Genomic DNA, 27,632 nt, shown 5'->3' with positions numbered 1-27,632 from the left:
CATTACCTACCCCTACATAATTTTTGTGTAACCAAAGCAAACATCTTTCATGGTACCATAAAGTAAATACTGCCCAGAGAGTGGGCCTTGGTGGAGGTTTGTGCTTTTGGAGTGCTTCTTGTTAAATCTGTGGTGCAGACAAAGATTTATTTTTTTAAGTTCCTAATGAGTGCTCTAACTACTTTGTAGGTTTAAAAAAAAAATTGTTGTTTATATGTATTGTACTGCTGTGTGCCCTTTTGCATCAATAAACAGTGTAAAAGTCCTGATCAATTAGCCAGCAATAGCAGAGCAGTGGTTATGGAAGTACATGTTTTGTTTTTAACTCTGCAGACTAATGGGGCTGCATAGACAGATATCCTGTCTGTCTGCACTCCCGTACCTCACAGACTTCAAAAATAACCAATCAAGAGCTCATCTCTTGCATAATTAATTGGCTTTCATGTTGAATATTTCAGTATCTGGTGGCTGCATGGGCTCCATGGTTGCCTGGGTGGAGATTGATGGCGTCTCTAGTGTTGGCAGCAATTGGGAGGGGTGCTTGCGGTTGTAGGTTTCTAAAGAAAGAGAAACATTGCAAGGATGTTTAGCTGTGGGACAAAAAAAAAAAAAAAAAAAGGAAAAAAAGATGACAGTGCTGAGGGCACGTTGTGAAAGTTTAATGATGTTTTGATGGCTCCTCAGGGTCGCGGGGCAGGAGCCACCAGCCAGGAAGGGGCATGTGAGAACTCCAACTTGGAGCGTCAAGGCTGTAGCCCCTTTTATCAGGATCTCATTGAGGATCCCTATGTAGACATGGTGAGTGGTTTAAGAGCAGTCTTTATCATAGCCCTTTGCTTGGTACATTTCTATTGACCTTTCTTTTTATGTTTTGTTTTCTTACCCCAGGGCATCCTTTTTAAATTACAGCAAAAACTGCCTGCGTAGGCTTATGACCGGGCAATTAATTTGATTTTCTTGCTATGACTTATACATTCCTCTAAAAGCACTGTTGAGACAAAATGAATATTGATTTCAGACTAAACAATTATATTGCCAAGTAATAATAGTAGAGAGGTAAAGGAAAAGAAAAAGACTTTAAACTGCAGGTGTGATACTTCTATGAGGTGGGTGAAGTTATTATCAAAAAAATCCAAAAGAAAAGAATGTCAGCAAAGGAATTATGGGGGTTCAAAAGAGTAAAAGTAAGAAAAGGAGTAGATTGACCTTTGTACCACGAAAATGGTCACCCCTGGGGTATGACTGGGCTTTTTACTCAGAGACACAAATCATATGGAGAGCTGAAAGAGCGGACGGGAGGGGAAACGGAGAAGGCCGATACATCTCCTCTTATGACATTTTAATAGGCTTCTCCAAATCCCTTCCTTCGTTCCATCTCCAGCATTCATCCATCTTCCGTCATCCATCTACCAATAATTACTCCCCACGTCCCTCTGAACATGGGCTGCCTGATCAATGGGATTAGTTTTTACCGTAACAGTTGCAATGAAGGGAGTTAGGATTGAAGAGAGGTTGATTGAGAGAAAAAGAGAGACAAATGCAACAAGACTGACAGATGGAGAGAGAATGGTGAAGACAGACAGGACACACTCTGCTTTGAAGCGATAGCTCTGAGACCGGCAAGAGCAGAAACTTTGTCCGCCTCTCAGACACTTGAGAAATAACTTGTATACAAGAAACCTATAAATGACTTTTGAAAAGGCCCTGTTTCTGAAAAGCTTTATTTGGCTCTGAAGTTGATTCATTCACTCAGTCTCTCGTCTGTCTGATTTCTTGAGAATGAAGATGTTCAGTCATCTTCACCATGTTTCCCTGTGCTTTTCTGGTCTGCTCACATATGGGGGGAGGGGTTCCGTAATTTAAAAAAGTACTGTTTCACTATTTCTTCATCATTCTTGGTTTTAGAGTCAAGATGTGTATTCATTCTACAATGAAGTGCCTCCAGAACATTTTGCTGAAGTTTTGCTGAGGACTGGAAAACTAGCTGAGGCCAAAACTGAGGGAAAAACCCCATTTCCTGCTACAGAAGGTAAGCATGTGGTCTATATAGACACACTTGTCACTATGTTAGGTACACCTTGCTAGTACTGGGTTGGACCCCCTTTTGCCTTCATAACTGCCTTTATTTTTCATGTCTTGAATTTGACAAGCTGCTGTAAACATTCCTCAGAAATTTTAGTCCTTTTTGACATGATAGCATCATACAGCTGCTGCAGATTTGTTGGCTGCACATCCATGACAAAAATCTCCCATTCCACCACACCATAAAGGTGCTCTGTTGGATTCTGTTCAGTTCAGTTCAGCTCAGTTCAGTTCAATTTATATAGCGTCAAATCACAACAGCAGTCACCTCAAGGCACTTTATATTGTAAGGTAAAGACCCTACAATAATAGAGAGAAAGCCCCAACAGTCAAATGACCTCCATGAGCAAGCACTTCCCAACAGTGGGAAGGAAAAACTGTCTATTAACAAGAAGAACCCTCCGGCAGAACCAGGCTCAGGGAGGAGCATCCAACGGTTGGGGGTGAGGGGAGGGAAACAGGACAAAAGACACACTGTGAAAGAGAGCCAGAGATTAATAATAGCTAATTATTAAATGCAGAGGGGTGTATGAACACAGAGTGACAACAGGTGAATGCAGAAGAAACACTCAGTGCATCATGGGAAGCCCCCAGCAGCCTAGGCCTATTGCAGTGTAATTTAGGGAGGGTTTAGGGTCGCCTGAGCCAGCCCTAAGTATGAACTTATCTTTTTTACTTTTTATTTATAACATTTTGAACGTTATACATCAACAGTAACATTATGTCTGGGGATGATTTAAGAAGGAAAAATAATATTACTCAGGTACACATAGGCTTTAAAGTATTATCAGCTTTACATCCATTCTATATTGGTTATGTTGGTATAAAACCCTGCCATTTCTTCCAGCGTCTCTTACTCAATTCCCCCCTGTAGTCGTAGATTAAAAGTCATGTTTCCATCAGCTTAATGTTTTCCACTATGGATTTAAAGAGGCTCATGGTATGAGGGTCTTTGCAAAGCCAGCATTTTGTTATGGCCTTTTTGGCAGATGCTAGGAAGATCTTCAGAAGATAAGCTTTGTCTGTAGTAAGGTCATCCGGGAGATATCCCAAGATCATTTGTGTGAATGAGTAATTGATGTTAAAGCCCATTGTTTTTGAGATTATTTCCTTTACTTCTCTCCAAAAGGGTTGAATGTATGGGCAGGTCTAGAATATGTGTCCATGATCTGCCTTGACTTCCTCACAGTTTATCCAGCAGGATGCCGATGTAGTACTGAATTTAGACTTTTGTTTCGGTGTTATGAAGAAGCAGATGATGGTCTTCCAGCCAAAGTCCTGCCAACTGTAGGAGTTAGTTGATATAAACTGTGTTCTCCAGATGCTTGTCCACATATCTTCTGAAATCACAATATTCATTTCAAATTCCCATTTTTGTTTTACATATTTTGTTGAGTCCCTTTTAAGGTTGATCAGGCATTGGCATAGTTTACTTATAAGAGCTTTGTTACTTCCAGAGTTATATGCATTAATGAAAATTTCAATAATTGAAGAATCTCCAAAGGTACTGTTATTTATTCTTCTCCAAATATAATCGCAAAGCTGCAAGTATCTAAAAAAGTCTTGTTTTTGCAGCCCATACCTCTTACATAGTGTGTCAAAAGCCATAGGTTTAGATTTTTCAATGACTGCACATTCTGCAGTAAGACCATGTGAAGTCCAGTGTTTAAACCTAATGTCTTGAGAAGCAGGTAAAAAATCAGGGTTGTAAGCTGGCCACCTAAGAAGTTCTATCTTCTGTTGGAGTTGTAGCTGCCCCATCAATTCCCTCTAAATTTTCAATCCCAGATTAACCCCTAAGTATGAATTTTAACAAAAAGGAAAGTTTTAAGCCTAATCTTAAAAACAGAGAGGGCGTCTGTCTACTGAATCTAAGCTGGGAGCTGGTTCCACAGAAGAGGGGCCTGAAAGCTGAAGGCTCTGCCTCCCATTCTACTCTTAAGTATTCTAGGAACCACACGTTGGGGTGATACAGCACTATAAGGTCTTTAAGATAAGATGGGGCCTGATTATTCAAGACCTTGTATGTGAGGAGAAGGATTTTAAATTCAATCCTGAATTTAACAGGGAGCCAATGAAGAGAAGCCAATATGGGAGAAATGTGCTCTCTCTTTCTAGTCCCTGTCAGGACTCTAGCTGCAGCATTTTGGATCAGCTGAAGGCTTTTCAGGGAGCTTTTAGAACAACCTGATAGTAATGAATTACAGTAGTCCAGCCTCAAAGTAATAAATAAATGAACTAGTTTTTCAGCATCACTCTGAGACAGGATGTTCCTAATTTTAGAGATATTTTGCAAATGCAACAAAGCAGTGCTACATATTTGTTTAATATGTGCATTAAAGGATATATCCTGGTCAAAAATGACTCCTCACAGTGTTACTGGAGGCCACGATAATGCCATCCAGAGTAAGTAGTTAGACACCATGTTTGTAAGGTTTGTACAATAACCTCAGTTTTATCTGAATTTAGAAGCAGGAAATTTGAGGTCATCCAGGCATTTATGTGATTGATATTTAGATGTTTGAGTTAACGAACAGTTGAACAGGTATATCTATTGTAACAAAGTGGCCAGTGAGTGTATATACGACGAATACAGTGCCAAAAAGTATGTAAAGCCTGGAACTTATTTTATTATCTTGTCTTCTGCAGGAACTCCGAGCTGTTTCCTGGGTCTTCCTTTCTGTCTCTTTGTTTTTCTTATTTGCGTGTTTGACTGCCTCCTTCGCTGAGCACTCTGTTTGTGGAGTCTTTTAGCCAGGCACCAATTTCTAGGGGGAGTAGCCACAGTACTAGATGACTTTTATTTATGGACAATTTATGGATGATGGACTGTTGTTCAGTTTATAAACTCTTACAATTCTTGATTTCTTATTTTCTGAGAACTTTTTTTTTTTTGGCAAGGCATGACTCACATCAGCAGAAGCTTCTTGTGAATAGCAAGTTCCTCTAACCCCAAACCTCTGATTTATTTTTGGTATTCAGGTTTGCTGATGTCATTACCCCACATACTTTTCCATCCTCACTGCCCATTATTCTTGGTCTATTACTCCAGATTGGCTTGTCCTGACTAATTTTAGAATCAGACTGTATAATTTTAAATATGAAATGTGAGTTATTGGTACATTGATTTGGCAAGATTTCAGATGTCAGCTTGCTAGCAGAATTTTCCTGAATTTAAAAATGCTTTTATTGGTTCTTTTTGTTTATATTGGGATATGATAATGCAGCTTCTAAGTATTGAAGAGAGGCTGAATTTTGTTTAACTTGAGCTTTTTCCTCAGTGCTCCATCTTAGTGAAGCTAGATGATATTTACACAGCATAGTTGGCCTCCTTCCTGATGCCCTGCCCTCTCCTCTCCTTATCTGTCTTAGCCAGGGAGTCCATATATGGTTGACTAGGGGACAACATGGGAAGAATAGCCTCATTGATTAATTAATGTATCCGCACGCATCCCACGGCATCAGTAATGCTGCATCACTGCAGTGATACCAGAGAGATAGCATCAAGTCAAAACATCAAGGCCACACCGCATGATGGATCACAGCTGCTCGCCAAAATCAATGCCACTACAAAATAAAGGTGTGTGTGTGTGTGTGTGTGTGTGTGTGTGTGTGTGTGTGTGTGTGTGTGTGTGTGTGTGTGTGTGACCGCAAAATTCAAGATACACACTTTGGCCAATGCATATAGTCACATTTTCACACACCCACACTTTTCACCAAATCCAACTTCTCTGCTGTTGCCGCTGTCATTCAAATGAATATCTCTCTTCTTAAAAGTCACCTTCCCCTCGGAGCAGCTGCAGAGTGTGACGTGTCGAGAAAGAGAAAAGCCAGTCTGGACAGCATCGCGTCCGATAACAACCTTCGATTAATGACTAGTGTATCGGCCCGCCTCGCTGACTGTCCTTAAAAAACAGACTAGGAGATGGCCTTTAAGAAAATAAATATATCGATTTTTCACCTGGCCCAGATAAGTTGGAGGTAATTAATGATGACACAAGTGGAAAGTGACTCAATGGGATTGAGCTGAGTAAGGTGCAGACACAAGCACTTGACGTGAAGACAAGCGGTGAGAGAGAGAGAGAGAGGGACACACACACACACACACACACACATTTGCACACATGACTCCAAGCTACACTCACAAACAGCACGGAGTGCTGCCATTTGCCAAATGTTGAACAGGCCATAATCAGTTGTTTTTCCACACTGCCTGCACAGGTGAAATAGTAATAGGTTAGCGTCTCAGCAACCTACTAACAATGTGCTCGATTTAGCTGACACAGGAGCAGGAGAGTGTGTATGTGTGGACACAAACGCACACAAAAACAGTCCATCTCATACACCCACTTTTTTGTGTGTTGTCTCTATCACTTTCTATCCACTCACTCACAAGCACACACATACACACAAACACTCACAAGAAGAAATATTGTATGCTTTAAAGGCAGGGTTATCTATTTAGTGTGTGCTTGTGTGTGTGTGTGTGTGTGTGTGTGTGTGTGTGTGTGTGTGTGTGTGTGTGTGTGTGTGTGTGTGTGTGTGTGTGTGTGTGTGTGTGTGTGTGTGTGTGTTTACCCCTCTGGTAATTCCTGTCCCGATGGTATCTGTAGCTTTAGAGAGGCGTGTAATCAGCTCATTCTGAGGTGTAGCTCATTGAAACCCGTGGGGTAGGAGAGGAGGGGAGAGACAAACGAGCAGAGGAGGAGGGTGGGCACACTGTTTAAGAGAGCTGTTATGGCTCCTTAAACTAGTGCATCACTTTGCTGCTGCTCACACATGACACAGTGCACCTTCAGCCATGGACTTCCAGCCATGTGTGTGTGTACATTTGCATATTAGTGTGCATTTTGTTCTACAGTATGACTCTTCCTGTGCCCTGCCTCTGTCTCCCTCCCAGTGTCCATGCTCTACTTTTCTCTGTCGGTTTCATTTTGTCTCAGGCTCTTATCACCAACACAGGCTTCTGTTCTCCTCGGGTCTCAGACTACAAAGTGATTCTGTCTGATCCTCTCTGCTCCCCCCCTGCTGTTTCCTCAGAGTGAACGAGTGGGTTCGTCGGTGATTGATTAACTAAGAACAATCATGTGCTTATAGTATTTGGGATTTATCAAGTTAATCTACATATTTTTAATTGTAATTATGAGCGCTGTTGTGTGTTTGTGCCTCATTGTGTCTAACTATTGTGGCCTAGAGGCGAGCTCTTTGGGTTAACGCCATCCTTGTGCCCAGAGCTCTGTGTAGACTCCAAAGCCCATCAGCCTTAGGGGCACTGCATAAACATGGACTGGTTCCCAGTTTCATACTCGTGCTAACTCTAAATGGGATTTGTGTTTTTGTTCACCTAAGAGAAGCCAGTCAATATGCATACTAATTAGTTCTCGATGATTAAATCAATAAATCATAAACCACAATGCAATGCACCAGTTCTGCACATGCAGAACTTTAAAAAATATTTGCAAACCGTGATCATGCAGGAAATTCTTTGAGCATCATGAACAAAAAAAAAAAAAAAGAGCTGAAAAACATCATTCTTATTACTAGTCACGTCAGCCTTGTTGTCCTGGTGATGCCAGTGATTTTAAGTACTTTGGCAAGTTCAATTCATGATTGGTTTTCCAGTCCATGAGTACCGAGTTATAGGAAATGAAATTTGGATGGCCAAGCAGTGTAGGGGTTAGTGTGTGAGCCACCATGGCAATTGAAAGGTTAATTGGAGGTTAATTGGTGATTCTCGCTTGTCTGTGGATGTGAGTGTTTCAAGTGTATAGAAAAAAGCATTGTATGAATGAATGGTTACATGTGGCTTTACAGTGTCAAGTCAGTCAAGTCAAGTTTATTTATAAAGCACGTTTAAAAACAACAGCAGTTGACCAAAGTGCTGTACATTTAAGATAAATAAAATAACTTAAAACACAATGTAAAAGAGATAGTTAAAACAGGAAGCATAAAATTATAAAAACAAAAATAAATAGTGTGGTGGAGATCAGAACAAAGGTTGAGTTCAAAGATGGGTATGGCCTGAACCACAGCTACTTGGTGCTTTATTTTTCAATAATAAACATGTTCTGTATTAGAAATATGTTGTATGCTTGCAGACACCTGCTCACCCAAAGCCCAGTCTACCTTTTCTTGTCTTTCTTTTTTTTTTTAACTCCTCCCTTTCTTTGGTCCAACAAAGAATATATTCTGACAGGCAATGTGTCCTGTGTACAACACACATTAGATTAGACTTCTTAGTAATCAGTGTTTTAAAGGTGTCTCGCCTCTCTTTCCGTCTCTTTGTCCTTTACAGTATTGCTGCAGCTGGCCAACGATGCATTTCCCAGGGACATGATGCTGGCTCTGTCCTACTTACTCGCCCTGCCTCAGGTAGGTGGACACACGTGAGCGCGCGCACACACACACACACACACACACACACACACACACACACACACACACACACACACACACACACACACACACACACACAACAATTCTAGTAACAAAAGGAGTTGGATTGTATTTTACTGAGACTGTCAGATAGTTGAGCTCAACCATTTTGTCTATTGATTCCTTGTATGTCTGCATAAACTATTTCGTGTGATATTTTGCACCTTTGATTTGACCTCTCATGTTATTACATGTCACAAGATGTAATTGTACTTAATATCTCAGGTAGTTTTTCTCTTCTTTAATTAAATCAGCACATTCAACTCAGTACAATGTACACTGCTCAAAATAATTTGAAGGAACACTTTTTAATCAGAGTATAGCATCAAGCCAATTAAAGCTCTGGGATATTGATCTGGTCAGTTAAGCAGCAGAGGGGGTTGTTAATCAGTTTCAGCTGCTTTTGTTTATTCTTTAGAAGCATGTATCCTAATGCAGCAATCTTGATTTGCTGCTGGTTGTGACATTTGTGTCCATTTGTCCTTGAGCTACAATGCAGCAGCATTTCAAATAAACACCTCATCTTGCATCATCAGGAGTTGTCTGGTGAGACAGATGGAAATCTACAGTACAGTGTACAGTATACAGTCCTCTTCTTCAATCTATTTCTTAGCACAGGGATGTGCTTTATAGACACAATGCACACTTAATATGAAACATGAATGGAAAAATGAGAATGTGAACCTTTGCTAGAGCTGCATTCAACATAGCTGCCTTTATCTGCTTTCACAGAAAATCTCCATACTCTGCCAGCTCAACCTAACCAGTTACTTTCTAGTCCATCTTTCTGTTTTGGTTGCTTTGCAGTGGGGCAGTTGTTACCGCTGCTGGAAAGAGCAGGATTTGGCTTTCTGCCATCTTAATGGACATAAACATCCATCTGTCTTTGTGTAACAAGGTGGCAACAGTCCACTGTCATAGGCTAGGTTGTCAAAGACTGAAAACAGAGACGAGAGGCGGTGGAGGAGTTTAGTTTTCTCTCAGACCTGATTTACAATATGTTGAAAAGTCGTTATGGAATTTGTGAAAATGACCGCCAAGCCCAGCTTTCAGTCAGTGCTTTCATAAGCAGAAACAGAGCTTTAAACTTCAAATAAGATTATGGTCATAACATGAAGCCCAAATATCATTTTAAGCCCAGTTTTCATTTTTTTTCCTCTCTTTTTTCTCCATCTTTGCATATGTTTTTCATATCTACAGGTATTGGATGCCAACAGGTGTTTTGAGAGGCAGTGTCACTCTGCCTTGTCGCTCCAACTGGCTGCCTACTACTACTCCCTGCAGATCTATTCACGCCTCATGCCCTGCTTCAAGGACAAGAACCACACTCTTTACCAGGTCAGCATATTTCTGTGTGTGAGGGACTCTTTAGGTGATGGAATGAATGAATTAATGTTCTGGTGTTACCTTGGAAAGACACTGTGTGTGTGTGTGTGTCTGTGATGTTTGGTTGCCAACACTGTTTTGTTCCATCTGTTTGTTCCACGGCTTCAAAATACACCAAGAGTATTTCAGAACTGGAATGTTTGTTTGTGTAACATCTTTTATTTGAAAAAAAAAAAAATCTCTACACTGTTCTTGTGTATAACTTCTGGCCCTCCTCATCTGCTCTACAGTGTGACTTGGCTTCCATCAAAAATAGACTTGCCACATATTTTTAGTGATGTGGTGCAGAAAGCTGCCTTTGGGATGCTTACAAAAATGCACTGCAGAGCAGCTGGTGAATACACAGACAAAACAATCCAGTTTTAAGCAGTTAGGACACAAAATATTGATCTGTTTTGAAATCTTAGAGCCTCAGTGCAGGATTTAACTCCTTAGGTAGTGCATTTTACTGGTAGGGACAGCAAAACACTGTCTCAACCATGCTTTAAGTTTGTTTCAAGGTTGGTTGAGCAACTGGTAGAGTGGAACTGGATGTCTGTATGACTTTATTTATGTTTTTGTCTGACATTTATTTAACGAGGAAATGGTATCATAGACATTAAAGGCCAGAGCAAACTGGCCACAACTGCAGAAATGAGTTCATGGGAGTGTAAATTTCTGTGGGTGATCTATTAACGGTGCAGCAGTGCTCTGATTCATAAACAAAGACTGACTCAGTGCATTTCAATAATGACCAGGATTCCTCCATACGCAGCACAGATTTGTAGGTCAAAAAGGAGCAGACCCCACGAGGAAGCAAGTACTAACCAAAATAATACAGTGGAAGTGCAGGTTTACTGCATGTGTTCCTGTCCAGAAAGAGCATGGCAATCCAAATCAATGAGAGGCAGCTGAAGGAGAATCAATATGTTTAGATAGGGCAAACGCCTTTGTTGGAAATTGATGGACACAGTGTGGGTTCTGGGAGGTTGGGTAAATCTGACAGCTCAGGTGGAGGGCCGCATTATTACAAACTATACCAACGTATGAACCTGAAATGTGTAACAAGTGACCTGCAGGATGTACACAATAAGAGCACCAAACATGTACTGTTACACTGTGTGTTAGTGCACACATTGCTTTTTTTGTCCTCCTTTTTTTTTTCTTTTTTTTTTTTTTCCCTGCAGGCTATGTGTGGCTGCAGGTATATATGCAGTGCTTAAGCAATTATTTTTTATTTGTTCAAAAACAGAAAAGCAGAGAGCAGCGATGCATACAAAGAAACAAGACACTGAACAGAAAAAAATGACAAAAAATGAAGACGATACAACAAGCGACAACAGGTCTTTGTCTAAAATAAATGAAATAACTAAATTAAAACAAAAAGGAAATAAAAGTTGGGTTATGATTCAAATTTTTTAAATGTCATTCAATATAATATGGGTGGGTGCTGACAGGTTATGAGGTGAGACATGCAATTAGATACTGGGGAGCTGGGAGCACTTATCACCAGCAGCAGTAGTAGTACATAATACTAGGAGATTATTGACTGAGTGGAAATATTTTCCTTGTGTGTATAGCTATAGCTCTTTGTTTGTGTTACACAGAAAGGCAAATGACACTGACAAATGAGTTCCAGTATCTATGAAAAGAATCTCTGTTATTGTCCTTTAGTGCCATTTGTCTTTCTTTGCAGATGTAGTCAGATAGTAAGAGGTGCCATTGAGATATCGAATGCTTTTTTTTTTTTTTTCTTCCTGTCTTTCCAGTTCAGGAGGATTGTTCTTTTAGCGGCTGTTAGTTTGGCCAATATGGGTTGCTAGTATTTCAGTGGAAGTTCAACTGATGTAAGAACTCCAAACAGAGAAACTGATGGAGAAGCTGGAGTGCAACAGAGGACTGAAGATAGTGTTTTGGTGACTCCAGAGTGTTTGAATAGGTGGGGATAGCCAGGTGACTTGTAGGTAATCATTAGCTGTGTTGGATGTGCGATGTGTGCAGGAATTAGAAAACTGAAACCCGTCTTATGTAGTTGATGTTGTGTAAAATGGAATATAGAATGAGACACAGTTTTGAATTATAAGGAGGAGAAAATATGTTATTGCGTATGTGTGTGGATGTAAAGTGGATGTAATTTTAAGAGCTGCCTTTTCTCTGTGGATGTTAGTTTGAGTTCACAAATTAGTGGTGGGGGGGGGGGGGGGGGGGTTGCAGGGGGTTGTCTGTAATGTTGAACTTTCTTTTTCAAACAATTGTGAATATTGTAAAAAATAACCCCCCCCCCCCCAAAATACCCTGCTATTTTACCAGTGTTGTATGACTGTTGTAGTGTTTGACGGGGTGATGAAATAAGTGAGTGAGTGTATGATTCTTACTCTTTTTTTTTATTTGCATGAGGTTGTGTGTGTGTCCAGTGATTTGGTTGGTTATCCACCAAACTCCCAGAATTGCTGCAATGAAAGAAGTTTGAAAACAAGTATACTGTTTAATTGACTGGGCAAGTAAGGGAAGGTCTGATATTGATACCTCTCGACAGCCGTGTTCCAGTGGCCACAGCAGGGTAGACATGAGCGTATGATCGTTTTTTTCTGCCATTTCAGTGATATATCAAGTTATGAAGCTCAGCGACTCCCAGCTTATACTGCAACAGCTTGAAAAGATGCGAATTTCTGAAGAAAACTTGAACAAAACCGGGGCAATATCTTTGCTTCTGGTTTGAACTTCTTCTACTTCTGTGACACCTATTGTTTAGGAGAATATTGCAGCGAGCACCAGCATCATATAGCGCTGCTATAAATGGTGATGGGGCTGTTTGCGAGTGACGTGACCAATGTGGTGACCATAACGGGCCCTTTATGCTCTGCCCAACTCGGATCAGCTGGTTGTTGTTTGTGGTGTTCAAAACGCATGCGTTGCCAACAGGGAAGTTGCCGAGTGCCCTCTGGTGAACAAACTATGCAATGTCAACACTTATAATGTTGTTGGAGGGTGTTTCTGCTGTCTCTTCTTTACTTTTTAAAAGTTCATTAATCTGCTTTTAGAAATGCAGATACCAGTCTACCTACCAATGTACTAAAATAAGTCATTTTTAGCATTTATACACCTATAACACCTTATGAAAGCATTTTATCATTTTAATTTCATAGTAATAACATCTAATATTTATTCAAACCAAGCTGACACTTGGCAGTACTTTTAAGCAGCTGCAGTGGTTAGTGTTGTAGTTTGTTTGGACCACGGGACTGGGGCACTGCTTTAATTAGCTGTTGAGCAAGGCAGATTGAATCAAGAACCTAGTTTGACACATGCAAAACTTAATACAAAAGCAAACAGATTTAAAGTGTACAGCGACCCAGGGCCTTAACAGTGATCAGCCCCTTTACACTGAAGTAATTTTAGAGCAGACTCCAGACAAAGGAGCAGCATACGGAAGCAGCATAAACTGCAATTCAGTATGAGCTCAGGGAATAAATAGTTCTTGGAAGGTTGGGAATGATTATGTGATGACAGCTTAGAGAAAGGCAGACCAACTCATGTAAAAACAATGATAAGTACAGTATGTAAGATGAAATAATTATTTGATCCTCTGCTGAATGTTTAAAATGAAATGAACAGTCTCTAATTTTGAGAGTAGTTTTATTTTAATGGAGAGAGACGGAATATCATCCGGAACAATCCGGGAAAGAAGCACAGTACGTAAAAGTTATACATTGATTTGAATTTGAGTGAAATAAGTTTTCGATCCCCAGGCAAAACATGACTTGGTTGTACTTGTTGTAAAACACTTGTTGGCAAGCACGGCAGTAAGATGTTTCTTGCAGTTTGTGACCGGGTTTGCACACATCTCAGGAAGGATCTTGGCCCGCTTCTATTTACAGAAACTCTCTAAATCCTTTAGGTTTCTTGGCTGCTGCTTGGCAACTCAAAGCTTCCCTCCACAGATTTTCTGTAGGATTAAGGTCTGGAGACCGGCTAGGTGACTCCATGACCGTAGTGTGCTCCTTCTTTAGCCACTCCTTTGCTGCCTTGTCTATATGTTTTGAGTCATTGTTATGAGAAAGACCCATCCACGACCCATCTTCAGTGTTGTTGGTTGAGGGAACAAGGTTCTTGTCCACAATTTCGTGGTACATGGCCCCATTCATTGACCCCTCAGTGTGGTGAAGTCATCCTGTACCGTTAACAGAAAAAACAGCCCCAAAGCATAAAGTTTCCATCTCTGTGCGCGACTGTGAGGATGGTGTTCTTTGGGCCACACTCAGCATTTCTCTTTGTCTAAATATGTTGGGTCAAGCTGTTGCCAAGGAGCTGAATTTTGGTTTCATCTGAGCACAGCCTGTCCTCCCGAGCCTTCTCTGAATCATTTAGATGTTCACTGGCAAACTTAAGATGAGCCTGTACATGTGCCTTGTTGAGCAGGGCGATCTTGCGGGTGCTGCTAGATTTCAATCCATCAGTGCGTTACCAAAGATGTTCTTGGTGACTGTGGTCCCAACTGCCTTCAGATCATTAACAAGATCCTCCCGTGTAGTTTTGGGCTGATTCACCACTTTTCTCATGATCACCTTCACCACAAGAGTCATAAACTGATGGCCTGAAGTTGTGAGTATTTTTTTTAAATATACCTTTAAGTTTTATACTTCATTGGACTTGGAACTGTTGAATAAAATGGGGACTTTTGGCCATGTGTGTACACATGTCTTGTTCTGTCTTCCAACACACAAACTTATATATCCTAATATGCCAAATATACCCTAGCCCTAGACATTTGTATTACTCACTTTACCAGCCAGTGTTTCCTACTTTGCATTTGATTCCTTCAGTTTGGTATCTTCAATTAAAAATAATTTAATGGCTTTGAAGAATGTTCGGCTGCACAGCTTAATTTTGTTAAAATGATAGAATAGTGGGATCAGTGAGGCTGCAGGCACTACTGACAAGGTTCAAATGCTGTTTGGCTGCATAGATGGAGGGCAAAGTAATATTCAAAAAAAGTATGCGACAAAAAATGTCAACATAATTAGCCATCAAAATGGAACAAACTGGGAAAATGACTGTAATTATCCTTTTACACATCAGAATATTAATGCACTTTAATTGTGCTTTACTTTAAACCAGCACCACATTGTGTGCCAGCTATTGTTTGTGAATAAGTTTAAGCGTGTTGCTGTGTGTACACAACATCTCCTTTTTCTAAGTATGGCAGCAAAAACAAGAGATCAAAAAATGTGATTGAGAAGTGGGAGAAGAGTGGCGGAAGGCATGTCGAGGGGTGATTGGCAGAGAATAAGTGAAGAAATGGCTTTGACCTTTTCTTTGAGTGGACCCTGGCTCTCATGGGTTTTAGTGCAGGTAGACGAAGGGAGGTAAAATGTTGAAATAAAAGAACAGAAAGAGGAAAGAGGCCGGCAAAAGAAGTGGATAAGTGTGTCCCAGTTGACATTCAAGGTCACAATTGCACGCTCACACACTCACTCACACAAGCACTACAGCAAGTTGACACCCCCCCCACACCCCCCCCCCCCCCCCCCCAGGCGCGCGCGCGCGCGTGCACACACACACACACACACACACACACACACACACACACACACACACACACACACACACTCATCTGCACACAGTGACACACACATCCTTCCTGCATCCTAATGGCAGTAATCACTCCCTTAACTCCTGCCTCAAGTGAAGTTCAAGTCCATTAACTTAAAATATATACAGCTTTTTCTTCTGCGCTACACTTTAGAAGTTGTACTTTCATTTTTAGCTCATTTCTCCATTTTTTTTTCTTTTTCAAGTTGTCATTTCCTTTCCTTTTTCTTTTTTTCTTTTTTAGTATGTTCTACAAGGGTAAGTGCTTGTTATCATTATGTTCCAGGTCTCGTCTTCACTTGCCTCTTACTGAAGTAGTAGTGGCCATTTTTTTTTTTTTTTACCAACAGTGAAAGAAGCATTATTGGAAAAAAACTTTCAACCTATCTGCTCTCTCTTCTTTCACACAAATTTTTTTTTCTATTGGATTTTTTCCTCTCTCCTCTGCTTTGTGCTTTTTTGTTTGTCCTTTTATGTTTTTTTTTTTTTTCTCAACTCATTGTCAGTTAAGTTAAATGGTTTGCTTTGTTGGCATGACTTTTGTGGTTTATGTGTTTCCATGATGCTCCTCTCCTTCCATATTATGTTGCTGTTTCTGCTATTGTTCCCTGTGTTCTGTTTAGTCTCTTGCCCAATAGGCCTGCCTCACTCTTGTTGAATCTCAGGCCTCTCTATTCACAATACTATCTTAACTGTGCAAGCTTTATACAATTTTCCTGTGCTTTCTTTAGCTCTCTTGCTTTCTTTTATCTATTAAGGCACAGATTGTGCTTAGTGTGATATTGCATTTCAGATATGTATGACAGGGGGCACGTATATATATTTCATGCACATGCTTGCTTTTTGCATTGCAAATGAGGTTAGGGGGGAAAATGAGCAAAACAAAACATGTTAAATACCCAAGCGTGTGTTTGTATATTTGGGCATACGTGAAGCATTTGTGTGCCTGCTTTTGTTTTTTTGTGCTCATATATCACAGCTGGCGCAGATTATTGCATGCGCACCAGTTTAAGATCTGTTTTCCTGTGACAGCGGGTGGCGTATTTGTATGTGTGTTCGTGTGTTGTGGTGTGTCACGCTGTCTCAAAGTGTTTCCCACTCGCTTCTTGAAGAGCAGTAACACTGTCTCAATAACTCTCATGCTCTTTCAATTCTCTTGTCGCTATCACATAATTTCATGCCCAGGCAATAAGACACCAAACACTCAAGCCACTGAAGTCATTCAGTTGCAAATAGAAATGGAACTCTTTGTGGATTTACTCAAGGTGTTTGATGTGTTTTTAAAGCCTCAATGAGGAGCTTGTTTTTACTGTGTTGTTTTTTTTTAGATATAGAGGTTTTGTAATGGAAGCTGCCATCAAAAAAGAATATTACAAGATAAGATAAAGAAAGCAATTAAAATCAGTTTTGTAATAAAAACTAGTAAAACATGTAACATTTAATCACATTACATATTCATACAGTGCAGATCAGTTAATGTTACACGTGGTATATTAAAGCTTTCATTTATCAACTATGAGCCCATCAGTGTATGAAGCAGTATACATTTCCTGTATACATACTGTAATACTGTGATGATCACTTCTTGACATTTGCGTTCTCAGTTGCATCATTCGTGCTCAGACTTGCTTTTGCTCACTATAAAGATTTACAAGCTAGAATTGATTATACAATAATTTGAAAACACCACAAGCTTTACAGCATAAATCTTGCATTTGGCTGAGTTTAACATTGTCTCTCACGTTTTCCCCCAAGAAATTATATCCAATTTTTAAACCTGACACAGATATTGGGTACGTTGTTGAGATCATGGGTAATAGTATTTTAGCTTTATGTTTATGTGTATCGACCTACCATTACCTACATATGACAATTCTAATTACCCAGCAGTGTACTATTTTAATACTAATACTTTATAACTTAGCATGTAACATAGTAATCCCAAGACCTTGTTAAAGGTCGTGTTTTGTTGTTAGAATTAATAATAATTGCTGATATTTGAAAATGTTGCAGCTTTGCCAAGAAGTCAGACAAACCAAAAAAATCCAGATTCAAACTTTCTGCTATAAACAGATAAAAGATTATAGACCAAGTCAGTGGTTTCATCTTTAGCCGATTATACTTGCAGTAGCTCTGAAATTACAGTTTTTCTGTGCAGCAGCAGGTTATTACCAGCCTTTCAGCATACTCACATATGTTTCTAACCTGTTTGACTGCACAGACGTTCTTGCAGTTTTGCGCCAGATTTTGTCAGATTTTGTCACAATGTTGTTACGTTCCTATATATCAGTAATTCCTAAACCTGTGAATAAAATTGCATAAAATTAAATAAACCTAATGTGCAATAAATTTGAAGCATTTCATTTGCAACATCTATCCTTTTCTCCAACCTCGATAGCCTCTAATTCTATATATTTAAGTGATCAAATTCAAATAAATTAGTCTGTGATAATTTGATATTCATTTATTCACATTCAGTATGTTTACTCAAGGCAAGGGCAAAGTCCTAGAGCCACTCCCAATACATGGGTCTGAAAGTATTACCAATCTGCTTGGCGACCCTCATAAAATGTTGATGTCGTGGGTTCAAGAGAAGACTTTTCTGTCCAGTTTAAAAATGTTACCCTTGTTCAGTTGTCTTGTAATGCTGGCGCTCTTTCCAACAGCTCTCTGCTACTTAAAGATTCTGTTACCACTATTGACTTTGAAGGTCTTTAACTGTTACTTTCCCATCTGATTATGGCACCCGAGCATGACGGAGCAACTTATGGCTTTGTGACACGGAGGCTGGGTTTCCATTAATCCCTGAGGCTTAATGAACCGATTTCCACTTGCTGCCACTGGAAGTTTTCATTATACAGGCTCAACTGTTCATTTGCAAAATAGAGGTGCTCCTTATGTTAATTGTTCTGTTTATGGTGATATTGCAAAATAGCCTGTTTTTATGTAAGTGTTGCGGTCTGTTTACCTGCGCTTGTCAGTGCGGTGTGTGTTTTTGTGTGTGTGTGTGTGTGTGAGAGAATGCTTGTGTTTTGCATAATTGTAGCTGTGAATGTGTATCTGCTGTATGGCAATGTGCTGACTAAAGAGATTGAGGTTTTTTTTTTTTTCTTTCCCACTCAACCATTTATCTTTGCCTGGAGCTGCCATTCTCTCGCTTATTGAGTATTGATCACTCACACTCATGGTGCACACACACAGACGCAGACATACATTTAAAGCATGCCCAATTGTACTAAACACACACACACAACAGATAAAGTATATCATCCAGAAAACCTGCTGAGGTCTTTGTACATCTCATTATGACATTTAGTTTTAGAATAAAAACCCACAAATCACTGTTAGATGCTGCAGTTTCAGTTTGTACTCTAAGATGGAGTCAGTGAACTGGAAAGAGTATTTCCACAGTTATTAAGCTTATAGATTTGTTTCTGATTGAACCTGAAAGCAAAGATAAAAGCGCTCTCTCTCCGTAGCATTAAGATGGGTTTACAGATCAGCACTTTACTTAGATCTAGAAACTTTACACATTGTCCAGTCACTGCAGATGTTTTTTTCACTTCTGTCCACAACAGAATTCCAGCTGCCGCTTAAGGGAGCTGACCTTGAAAGTGCTGGAGCGCTGTGTTGGTAGCTGTTGCTGAGTTAAGTGGAGTAATGAGTTGAAAGGCACCATGATTCCAGTGATGTTTTCTTCCTCGTTTTGCGCAGATATTGCATTTGTACAAATTGCAGTCTTGTAGTACAATCATTAGCAGTCTATATTTTACCCATGAGAACTCTGTAAAGTAGAGCCACTGCAGGAAGGGTCCTATTAAACAAATATGCACTCTAAAGGCACCGTTGCAGCTGACTGAAAATGTTTTCGACCAAGTAGTCTCCAAACCTTTGATTGGTTGCATAAGTTTAAGTCTGCTAAGTTACTCCTGCTTCTCTTGCTTGTGTCTTTGCAGTTCGTTTCTTATGATCAGTCCTCTTCATGGTGTATTATGACCCACAGTGCAGCCACGCCTCTTTATGGAGTGATTATTCCTTCAGAGCTGATGCCTCATTTTTTCCCCACCCTGTCTTCCCACTAATTATGTACACATACTGTATACACCATTTACAGAATTAGTGCTAATGAGGCCACCGACTGTATAGCTTAGTGTTAAACAAGACATAAATAAAACTAATTACATCATTACCGGACTGCTGTCTGGAGAGGGAGGGAAGACTCTTTCTTTATGACCTCTGTGCAGTCCTTATTACACAAGGCAAGAAAGAATGTGTTAAATACTAGGTTAATCTGAAAAATGTGTGCATGTAAATGTGCATGTGCATTCTGTAATAATAATTCTGTTAATATTCTGTAACTGATTACACCGTTGGACTTTCAGAGTGCTTGGAAGAGGGGCGATAATATAGTTTCGTCCACATCAGTGATGGAAATCTACAGGAGATGTTAGTTGCAGCGCTGGGGAAACGTCTTTGCCAAACATCTAATTATTTTACACCAGAATGAGTTGAATGACAGCCAGACAATCCTGGGAAGAAATATAGCTTAGTAAAGTAGCGCATGAAGTAGTTTGAACTTATTCATAAGTTGTTACAAAGTGATAAATTGGTAAATATTCATCACTTTTTACTCCCAGCAGTAAGGCAGATGGTCTATATGAAATTGTAACAAAATAGAGAAGTCACATGCTAAAAAACAAATCAAGGAGTGTCTGTTTACTCACTGGTCATTAAGAATGTCTCATATCATATTGTCCGTGACTGATATAAATTTTTATGTGATATAAAAGTGTCATATCATGATATTAATGATGTAGCAATGCCATATGTTTGTTCCCCATCGGGCACAACAAGGAGAATATCCTAGACCAAGCACAATGCTTTTGCAAAATATATAAGAAAATAACAAATTAATTTCACCACTTGAGGCAAAAACACACCATCAAGAACAACCAGGCTAAGAAGGAGGAGATACTAGCTGCTGGTGATGTTCGACCCAAAAGACTGATGCAGTAACAATATTGTGCAGCTCCTGAAGAGTCACGAGGTTAAGTTGTGTACTTTTTTGTTAAACTAAAGGGTCAAGCAGTTATGTTATACTTTTACTTAAAATTTCCAAGGAAAACATTACCTACGTTACTTTTGTTCTTTCATTTGACTTATGCTATGGTACTCTATGTAATGCTGTGTCACTACTGTTGCACTATAATGCTGCCGCTGCTGGCACCTTGTACCGTAGCAGTAGAGTCACACTTCAACTTATGTAGCCTGCCATCGATGACAGCAGCTCATTGGAAAAGAAGAATGAAAAATTCTCGTGATTTTGTTTGTACTAGTAAATGTTGCTGTGTGCAACCGGCAATCGCAGATTAAATGCTCTTCACTGTTTTTTTTTGTTTTTGTTTTTTTACCTCTATCATCATAAATACCATTATCACAAACTTCCTTGAAATATTGTGATTTTGAGGCTATGTCACCCACCCCTACTGGTCATACATAGAGCAATGAAAAAGAAATACCCCAGCATTCATGGAAAAGTGCAAGGAATGTCATCTTTGGCCTTGTGTATAGTGCGCATTGGTCTTGGCTTTTATAGCTCAAAATATGAAATGTAGTTTTGGCCTTGGAGCGAGGTAATGCCATATATCTGCTGAAGCGTAACCACTGTGTTTCTTTATGAGGACAGAGATAGATCTTGTAAACTACTATCCTATTAAAACAAATATTCTCCATTAATCACCCAATGGTTTGTGAAGTCTCTTCAAAACAAAACAGAGGTGCCTGTATTTGTACGGAGGGTTAGCCAGCTGCATCTATAGGCAACCGGTGTGTCAGATAGACACTAATCCATAAATGAGTGCTAAATAACATAAAGTTTCACTCACCAAAAGATTTTTTTTTTTATTGGTCCAATTAACTAAAAAAAAAAAAAGAAAAAAAAAGCAAACTACACTGTATTATTTGCACATACACTAAACAAGGGTCAAGCATATGGCAGTGGCTGTCTAATGAATGCAGTGCCTGGGTGCATCTCCTCAGAGATCAGCGTGAAAGGGGAAAAAAGAGGGGGGGGGGGGGTATATGAGGAATGTCCGACATGGGTTATTTAGTCAATGTTCTGTTGTTCAGATTTCCAGTCGAACCTCTTAAAGTGAAATGTGGAGACATTCATGTTAACAGTCATCTGGTGCCACAGATGAGGTTGCAGATATTTATGGTTCCCCAAAACTTACATGTTAATAATGTTGTTGATCCCTTGACTTTTCTTACTGTGTTACCAGCAGGTTGACATTTTTGGGTTTTATATGAGAAATTTCCAGGATATTACCAGATGAATTGCCATGGCATTTGCAACACTTACTTAAGTTCACAGCAGGATGTATAGATTATATTAGTGTGCATGCGCTTCCATTATCAGAGCGTAATTGATCACATTTATATTGTCTTTAGTGCTGAAACGTGATAAATATGCTCAGCTAAGATGGCAAACATTAAACCGCCCCTTCTTTGTATTAGCTCTGCTTTTGGAAGCAAGTCTTGCTTTTTAACACTGACATTTCACCCAAACAGCCTCATGAAGCTTATGTGATCTTGTCAAGACCTGCATACTCAGCTGTGCATTTTACCTGGAGTTTTACAATAGGGTCTTCCTATTAAAATGTTCCCATGCAGTAGATACAAAACATGTTGAACACATTCATATAACTTCTCATAGTGCTAGCATGCATCAAAGGTTTACATGGCATTATTATCTGCAGACGAAACACTGGGTGGTAATGAGGAAAACGGCGCCGAATGATGGCGTATTAATATTTAATCAGGACAGTAAACTCGACAAACTCACAAATATTGCTGAAAATATTTTGTTTTCGTAACTCAAAGGATTTGTGATGGGTATAGAGTTGCGACTGAAATATAATAACACGGGAAATTAAGACTGAAATGAGAGCAGAAATGTGTTTGAAAAGATTTGCGTGTGTGACAGAGGCTTTTTATTTTTACTCTGTTCCCTCTTAAGAAGCATCACAGTGAGGTGGTGGGGGTGGGAAAGAGCCCGCGGCACCAGTGGAATAGCTGAAGGGAGAGCTCTGGCTTCCTCCCAGCTGTGTAACATCACACACTACCTTATGCTGTTATACTTTACATGCAATTCATATGTGTTTCTCTTTGAAGAAAGACAACGTGACTTTTGAAGACATTTTAAAATAATATAAAAAAAGCAAGCAAATGCGTAAAAAGGAAAAAAGGGCAGAGGTTTTGCTTCCTTGCTTTGAAGATAACTGGGATTGTAAAGAATACTTATTAGAAAGAAGAAGGATTTCAGAGATTCTTTAGTAATGAGTGGTGAGGGATAAAGACTTTTTTTCACAACTCAAGGGAAAATATTGTTCAGAGAGGTAGTGGTATAATCCTGATAGGAAGAAGCACAAAGAGAGTGAGGGAGATAATGCAAACAGTATTTCATCATGTTCTTCAAACATCGGCCTGTCCGTCAGTTTCAGCAGACTTTCTTCTCACTCTGTGTTCTTTCTTTTTTGTGTGTGTGTGTGTGTGTGTGTGTGTGTCATTCTCCTTCCCGTTAAAAATGGTGTCCAAGATGGTGCCAGCATTAACCCCCCCACCCCCACCCGCGCCCCTTCCCACCCTTACTTTCCTTTCCTATCCCTTGACACCGTCCTCTAACTTCATATCTTTCCTTGCTCCACTTTTAATATTCTCCCCTTTCTAACTGTGTTCCCTTCTTATCCTGCTTTTGAACTGTGAATCCGCCACCAAGTGTGCTGCTAAGGCCTCATCTGAAGACAGACAGGCACACACACACACACACACGCACGCACGCGCGCACGTACTAAAAAGAGGAAGAGAGACAGACATACACCTCTGTTTTCAAGCTCACGCATTTCCAGCAGCCATAATTACCTTATGCAAATAAGATCAAGAAGTAAACCATATCATCCTGCTGGGCGACAACATATAAGGTGCCAAAAACCACATTCAGGAGCTCATTTAATTACAACAGAGGTGATGAGAGAGAGATACAACATTCAGCTGCCTCTACGTTTGTATGACAGTTTCAATCATAAATGCGTAGCCACAGTCTTATTCCCTGTAGGCCTGAATCAAGGTGACAGCTACAGTTCCTGATACATTTACCTATAATATCCTGACATGGAGTAGAAATAGCTGCATATTAAATTGCCTGATTTAACTTGGATGCAGCATTTAGGGTCTGAGCAAAATAATAGAAATCTGGCCAGGAAAGTTTGTCAGCCTCTACCTTTTTTATTTATTTATTTTTCTTACTGCCATTTTTTTTTAAATAACCTCATTAGTTTTTCACAGCAAAGCAGCAGAAAACCTGTGAAGTTTTACATACCATGCAGCGCAGTGTATTTGAAGCTCAGTGTGCGACACTGTTTAATGATGAGCTTTAAGGACAGTTTGCATTTGGTCCAATGTGGCTTTAAACAGTGTAGTGCACCTGCTCTATCACCAGAATTTCATTTGAAATCAAATTATAGACGGAAGAGAGACTCAGTTTCTCTTTGGTGGATTTTATGTTATGCAGGTAATTTACACAACAATCTGTGGTAATTGGACACTCCATAGAATTTCAGGAAATACAGTCCTGTGAAAAGGAAAGTTTTCACAGGACTGTATGCATTCCCGTGAAAACTAAGTACACTCTTACTTCTTCCAGAGGAATTAGGAGGGTAAGTAGCAGCCAGGTGCTGCTAATCAAATGTACTTGGTTAATTGATCATCAGCAAATGTCAGCACCTCTATAAAAGCAAATGTTTTGGTAATTTTGCTGGTCTGGAGCATTCAGTTGTATGTTACCACAATTTTCCCAGGAGTGGACATCCCAGCAAATTCAACCCAAGGTCAGACCATGCAATGCTCAGAGAAACTGCAAAAAACCTAAGAGCTACATCTCAGACTCTACTGGTCTCAGTTAGCATGTTAAATGTTAAAGTTTATGACAGTCCAATTACAAAAAGACTGAACAAGTATGTCTTATTTGGAAGAGTTGCCAGGTGAAAGCCTCTTCTCCCTACAAGGAACATTGCAGCACAGCTTAGGTGTGCAAAGCACCTGGGCACCTTGAGTTGACCACGAACTCTTGTGTATAGCAAAGTATTCTCGAGTCAAATGCGAGGTCATCTGACCAACAGCTTAAGTGTGGCCCAAACTTGGTCCGGCAACCAGACAATGATCACAAGCACAGCTGCAAATCTACGGCACAATGGCTGAAAAATAAAAGAATGAAGGTGCTGCAATGGCCCAGACCTAAACCTGATTGAAATGCAGTGGTGGGACCTTAAGAGAACTGTGCATGAACAGATGCCCACAAACCTCAATGAACTGAAGCAATGCTGTAAAGAAAAGTGGGCCAAAATTCCTCCACAACAATATGAGAAACTGATAAAGTCATAGTGAAAATCATTACTTCAAGCTGTTGCTGCTAAAAGTGGTTCTGCAAGCTGCTGAATCAAGGGTGCACTTAGTTTTTCCCAGGATTACACAGAGTCCTGTAAAAAAATGTTCTATTTCACATGACTGGACCTCATTTTTTTGTTTGTTTTTAAATGTAAAACTATAAATTTCTGGAACATATTAATAGAACCTTGAAAACTATAAGTCACCTCCATTATAGAGCACAAACCATAAATGTGAGCCAAGCAGCAAAATTGCTACAGTGCTTGTACCCTTTCTTAAACCACTTCTCCTTCTTTTACTGTTGAAGTCCATAGAAGCCCCCAGAACTCTAAGGTTAAAAATATGAAATGCATTTCTCTTTTCATAGGCTGACCCAAAGGAGCTGATTCGATTGGTCACGCAGCACGTGTCCTCGTATTCAGCGTGGCCAGAAGAGCTGCAAAAGCTCATCAGCCAGCTGCATATGTACAACGAGCGTCTGACAGACTTTACTCAGGCCCAGGTGCTGCAAGGGCTTGGCCGCGGTGTGGATGTTCAGCGATTCAGCTCCGACGCTGATTACAAGAAGGAGACCATACTCGGTCTCACAGAGTAAGTGTGGCTAAAACATCAATACTCTTTTTCTCAGCTGAACTTTTGCTCTCTGCTGGAAGTCTTTTCTGTAGTGGATTTTTACTGTAATCAGAAATGTGTGCTTTTTTTTTTTTTTTTTTTTTTTAAAAGATTTTTTTTTTGTACCACATGCAGATATGAGTGGGAGTGATTGTCATTTTCTGCTTTAATGAAATGAAATCTGATGATTTCCTTCCTTTCTTGTTTGTCTAACTGGGTGTTTAGGACACTGGATGATGGTGTGTACAGAATCGCTTTATCTTTGGCGAAGCGCTACAGTGTTCCTCTGTGGGAGGTCTACATGACCCACCTTGAGTTCCTCTTTACAGATAGCGGGTATACACACACACACACACACACACACACACAATCTATCATCTATCCTGTACTTTAAAATCTGAAAAGTGTAATGTAACAAAGACATTTCAAACATGTTGTGAATGTGTGTGTTTGTGTTTTGTGAGTGAGCGAGAGGATGTGAACATGTCAGAGACTATTTCCATAATTTATTTGCTCTCTGACTTCATAGCTGGGTGTCTGACTAGCTCTGCACCTTTCCTTGTTTATATAAAATGCCTTTTCAGCAAAGCTGAAATGGATGTGTGTGTTTGTGTCTGTGTGTTTGTGCGTGCACACATGTGCTTCTGTGATAAATATCCCCCTGTCGCATTCTGATATAAGGAAATGGTTTATGGATTCCACTTAACAATAAATTACAGCCTATACCTTTCTAAAACCTGACCACCGCTCTTCTGTGCGTTTCCACCAAAAACCTCAAGATCATGATAAATGTCTGAAGAATATTCATACTATATAATCTTGACTAGAAGCATCTGCAAAATGCTTATTGATTTACCGAATGGATGGATGCAGGGAAAGTTATACATAGAGAAGGTGGGGAAAATTTAAAGGGAAGGATATATATATACAGTCAAAGCATGAGTACAAAATGGAATTTAGACTTTTATTGATCCATGTAGGCAAATAAATTCTTCATGTTTTACAAATCCCACCTGTTCAGTGGAAGCAGTCAGCTACAGTGCAGCGCCCTTGGACTGAGTCCCTTTCTGAAGCCAGTATTTAAAAAAACATGGTACAGTTTGAGTCAGCCCTCGTTTTGTTATATTTTGCATCCAATTTTTCTTTTTTTAAAGTGATCTTGAGCTATAACTCTCCAGGGTTTCATTTGCATATCTTGGCATAATGTGCAGGGTGTCCATAAAAAAACTTTGAGGAAACTGTAAAGGTGGAGGACACAAGAAGAAATGACAGGCCTAAAAAAAAAAAAAGAAGCTATCTACAGCAGATAAACAGTATCTGAAAGTCATGTCTACAAGAAATAGAAAACAAAAAACAGCAACAATCTTACACAGGACCTGAGAGATGCATCTGGGCCTTCAGTTATCTACTGTTAACCAAAGCCTCATCAGAAATGGAACGGTGGCTGTCAAGAAGATATTCTTAAGGAAGGGGCCAGGAGAGAGGTACAATAGTGAGTGTCTACAGCCAGCTGTAAAACACGGTGCAGGCTTTGTGGCTTTTGATCCACCATGCAATACTGTCTGGAAACTTTCTGACTGGCAATGGCTTCATTTTACAGCATGTCAATGATCTCAAACACGCTATCAATGCAGTAAAAGCATACATGGGATGGACTTCCGGAGCAAATGGAGTAGACGGGTGCGTTAGAGCCTCTCTCCCACCTTAACTTCAAAATATTCCGTTCAAAACTCGTTAATCCGCTCACGGTTTCGATAAAATAATTTATGAACGGGAGGGGAAACATGTCGAGCCATAAAAAATCGACAAAAATGCCTAAAGCTCAGGATAAAAGTGCCCTAGTAGCTAAGGCTACCATGTGCCTGAAACAAGCTAACGACAACGTGGCTAGCTCAGACGCTGAAAGCACTGGAACGAACATGGACTCGGAAGGAATTCTTAAGGCTATCGATGATTTGAAGACTGCCTTAAAGGGGGATAATGCAAAACTACAACAAAATATCGACCATCTGGGACATGAGATCAACGGTAAGCTGGACAATATCGCCACTGAAGTACAGGGCCTGGCAGAGCGTGTTGATGAGGCGGAGGCCCGCGTTCATCAA

The 27,632-nt window shown here is 39.9% G+C and overlaps 1 protein-coding gene across 1 annotated transcript in view; it reads left to right on the top strand.

Annotated features, from left to right (window-relative positions):
• The window catches only part of nbas (NBAS subunit of NRZ tethering complex), a 213,334-nt gene that overhangs the window by 92,620 nt on the left and 93,082 nt on the right, over positions 1–27,632 (top strand). Inside the window, exons 38-43 of the mRNA XM_030720998.1 lie at positions 685–798; positions 1,906–2,029; positions 8,378–8,454; positions 9,718–9,855; positions 25,283–25,506; positions 25,753–25,863. Coding sequence (XP_030576858.1) covers positions 685–798; positions 1,906–2,029; positions 8,378–8,454; positions 9,718–9,855; positions 25,283–25,506; positions 25,753–25,863 — 788 coding nt within the window. The remainder of the gene's footprint in view (positions 1–684; positions 799–1,905; positions 2,030–8,377; positions 8,455–9,717; positions 9,856–25,282; positions 25,507–25,752; positions 25,864–27,632) is intronic.

Source organism: Archocentrus centrarchus, chromosome 24 (assembly GCF_007364275.1).
Source record: "Archocentrus centrarchus isolate MPI-CPG fArcCen1 chromosome 24, fArcCen1, whole genome shotgun sequence".
Lineage (NCBI taxonomy): Eukaryota > Metazoa > Chordata > Actinopteri > Cichliformes > Cichlidae > Archocentrus > Archocentrus centrarchus.
Note: the sequence above shows the minus strand (reverse complement) of the source record. Positions and strands in the feature narration are given on the sequence as shown.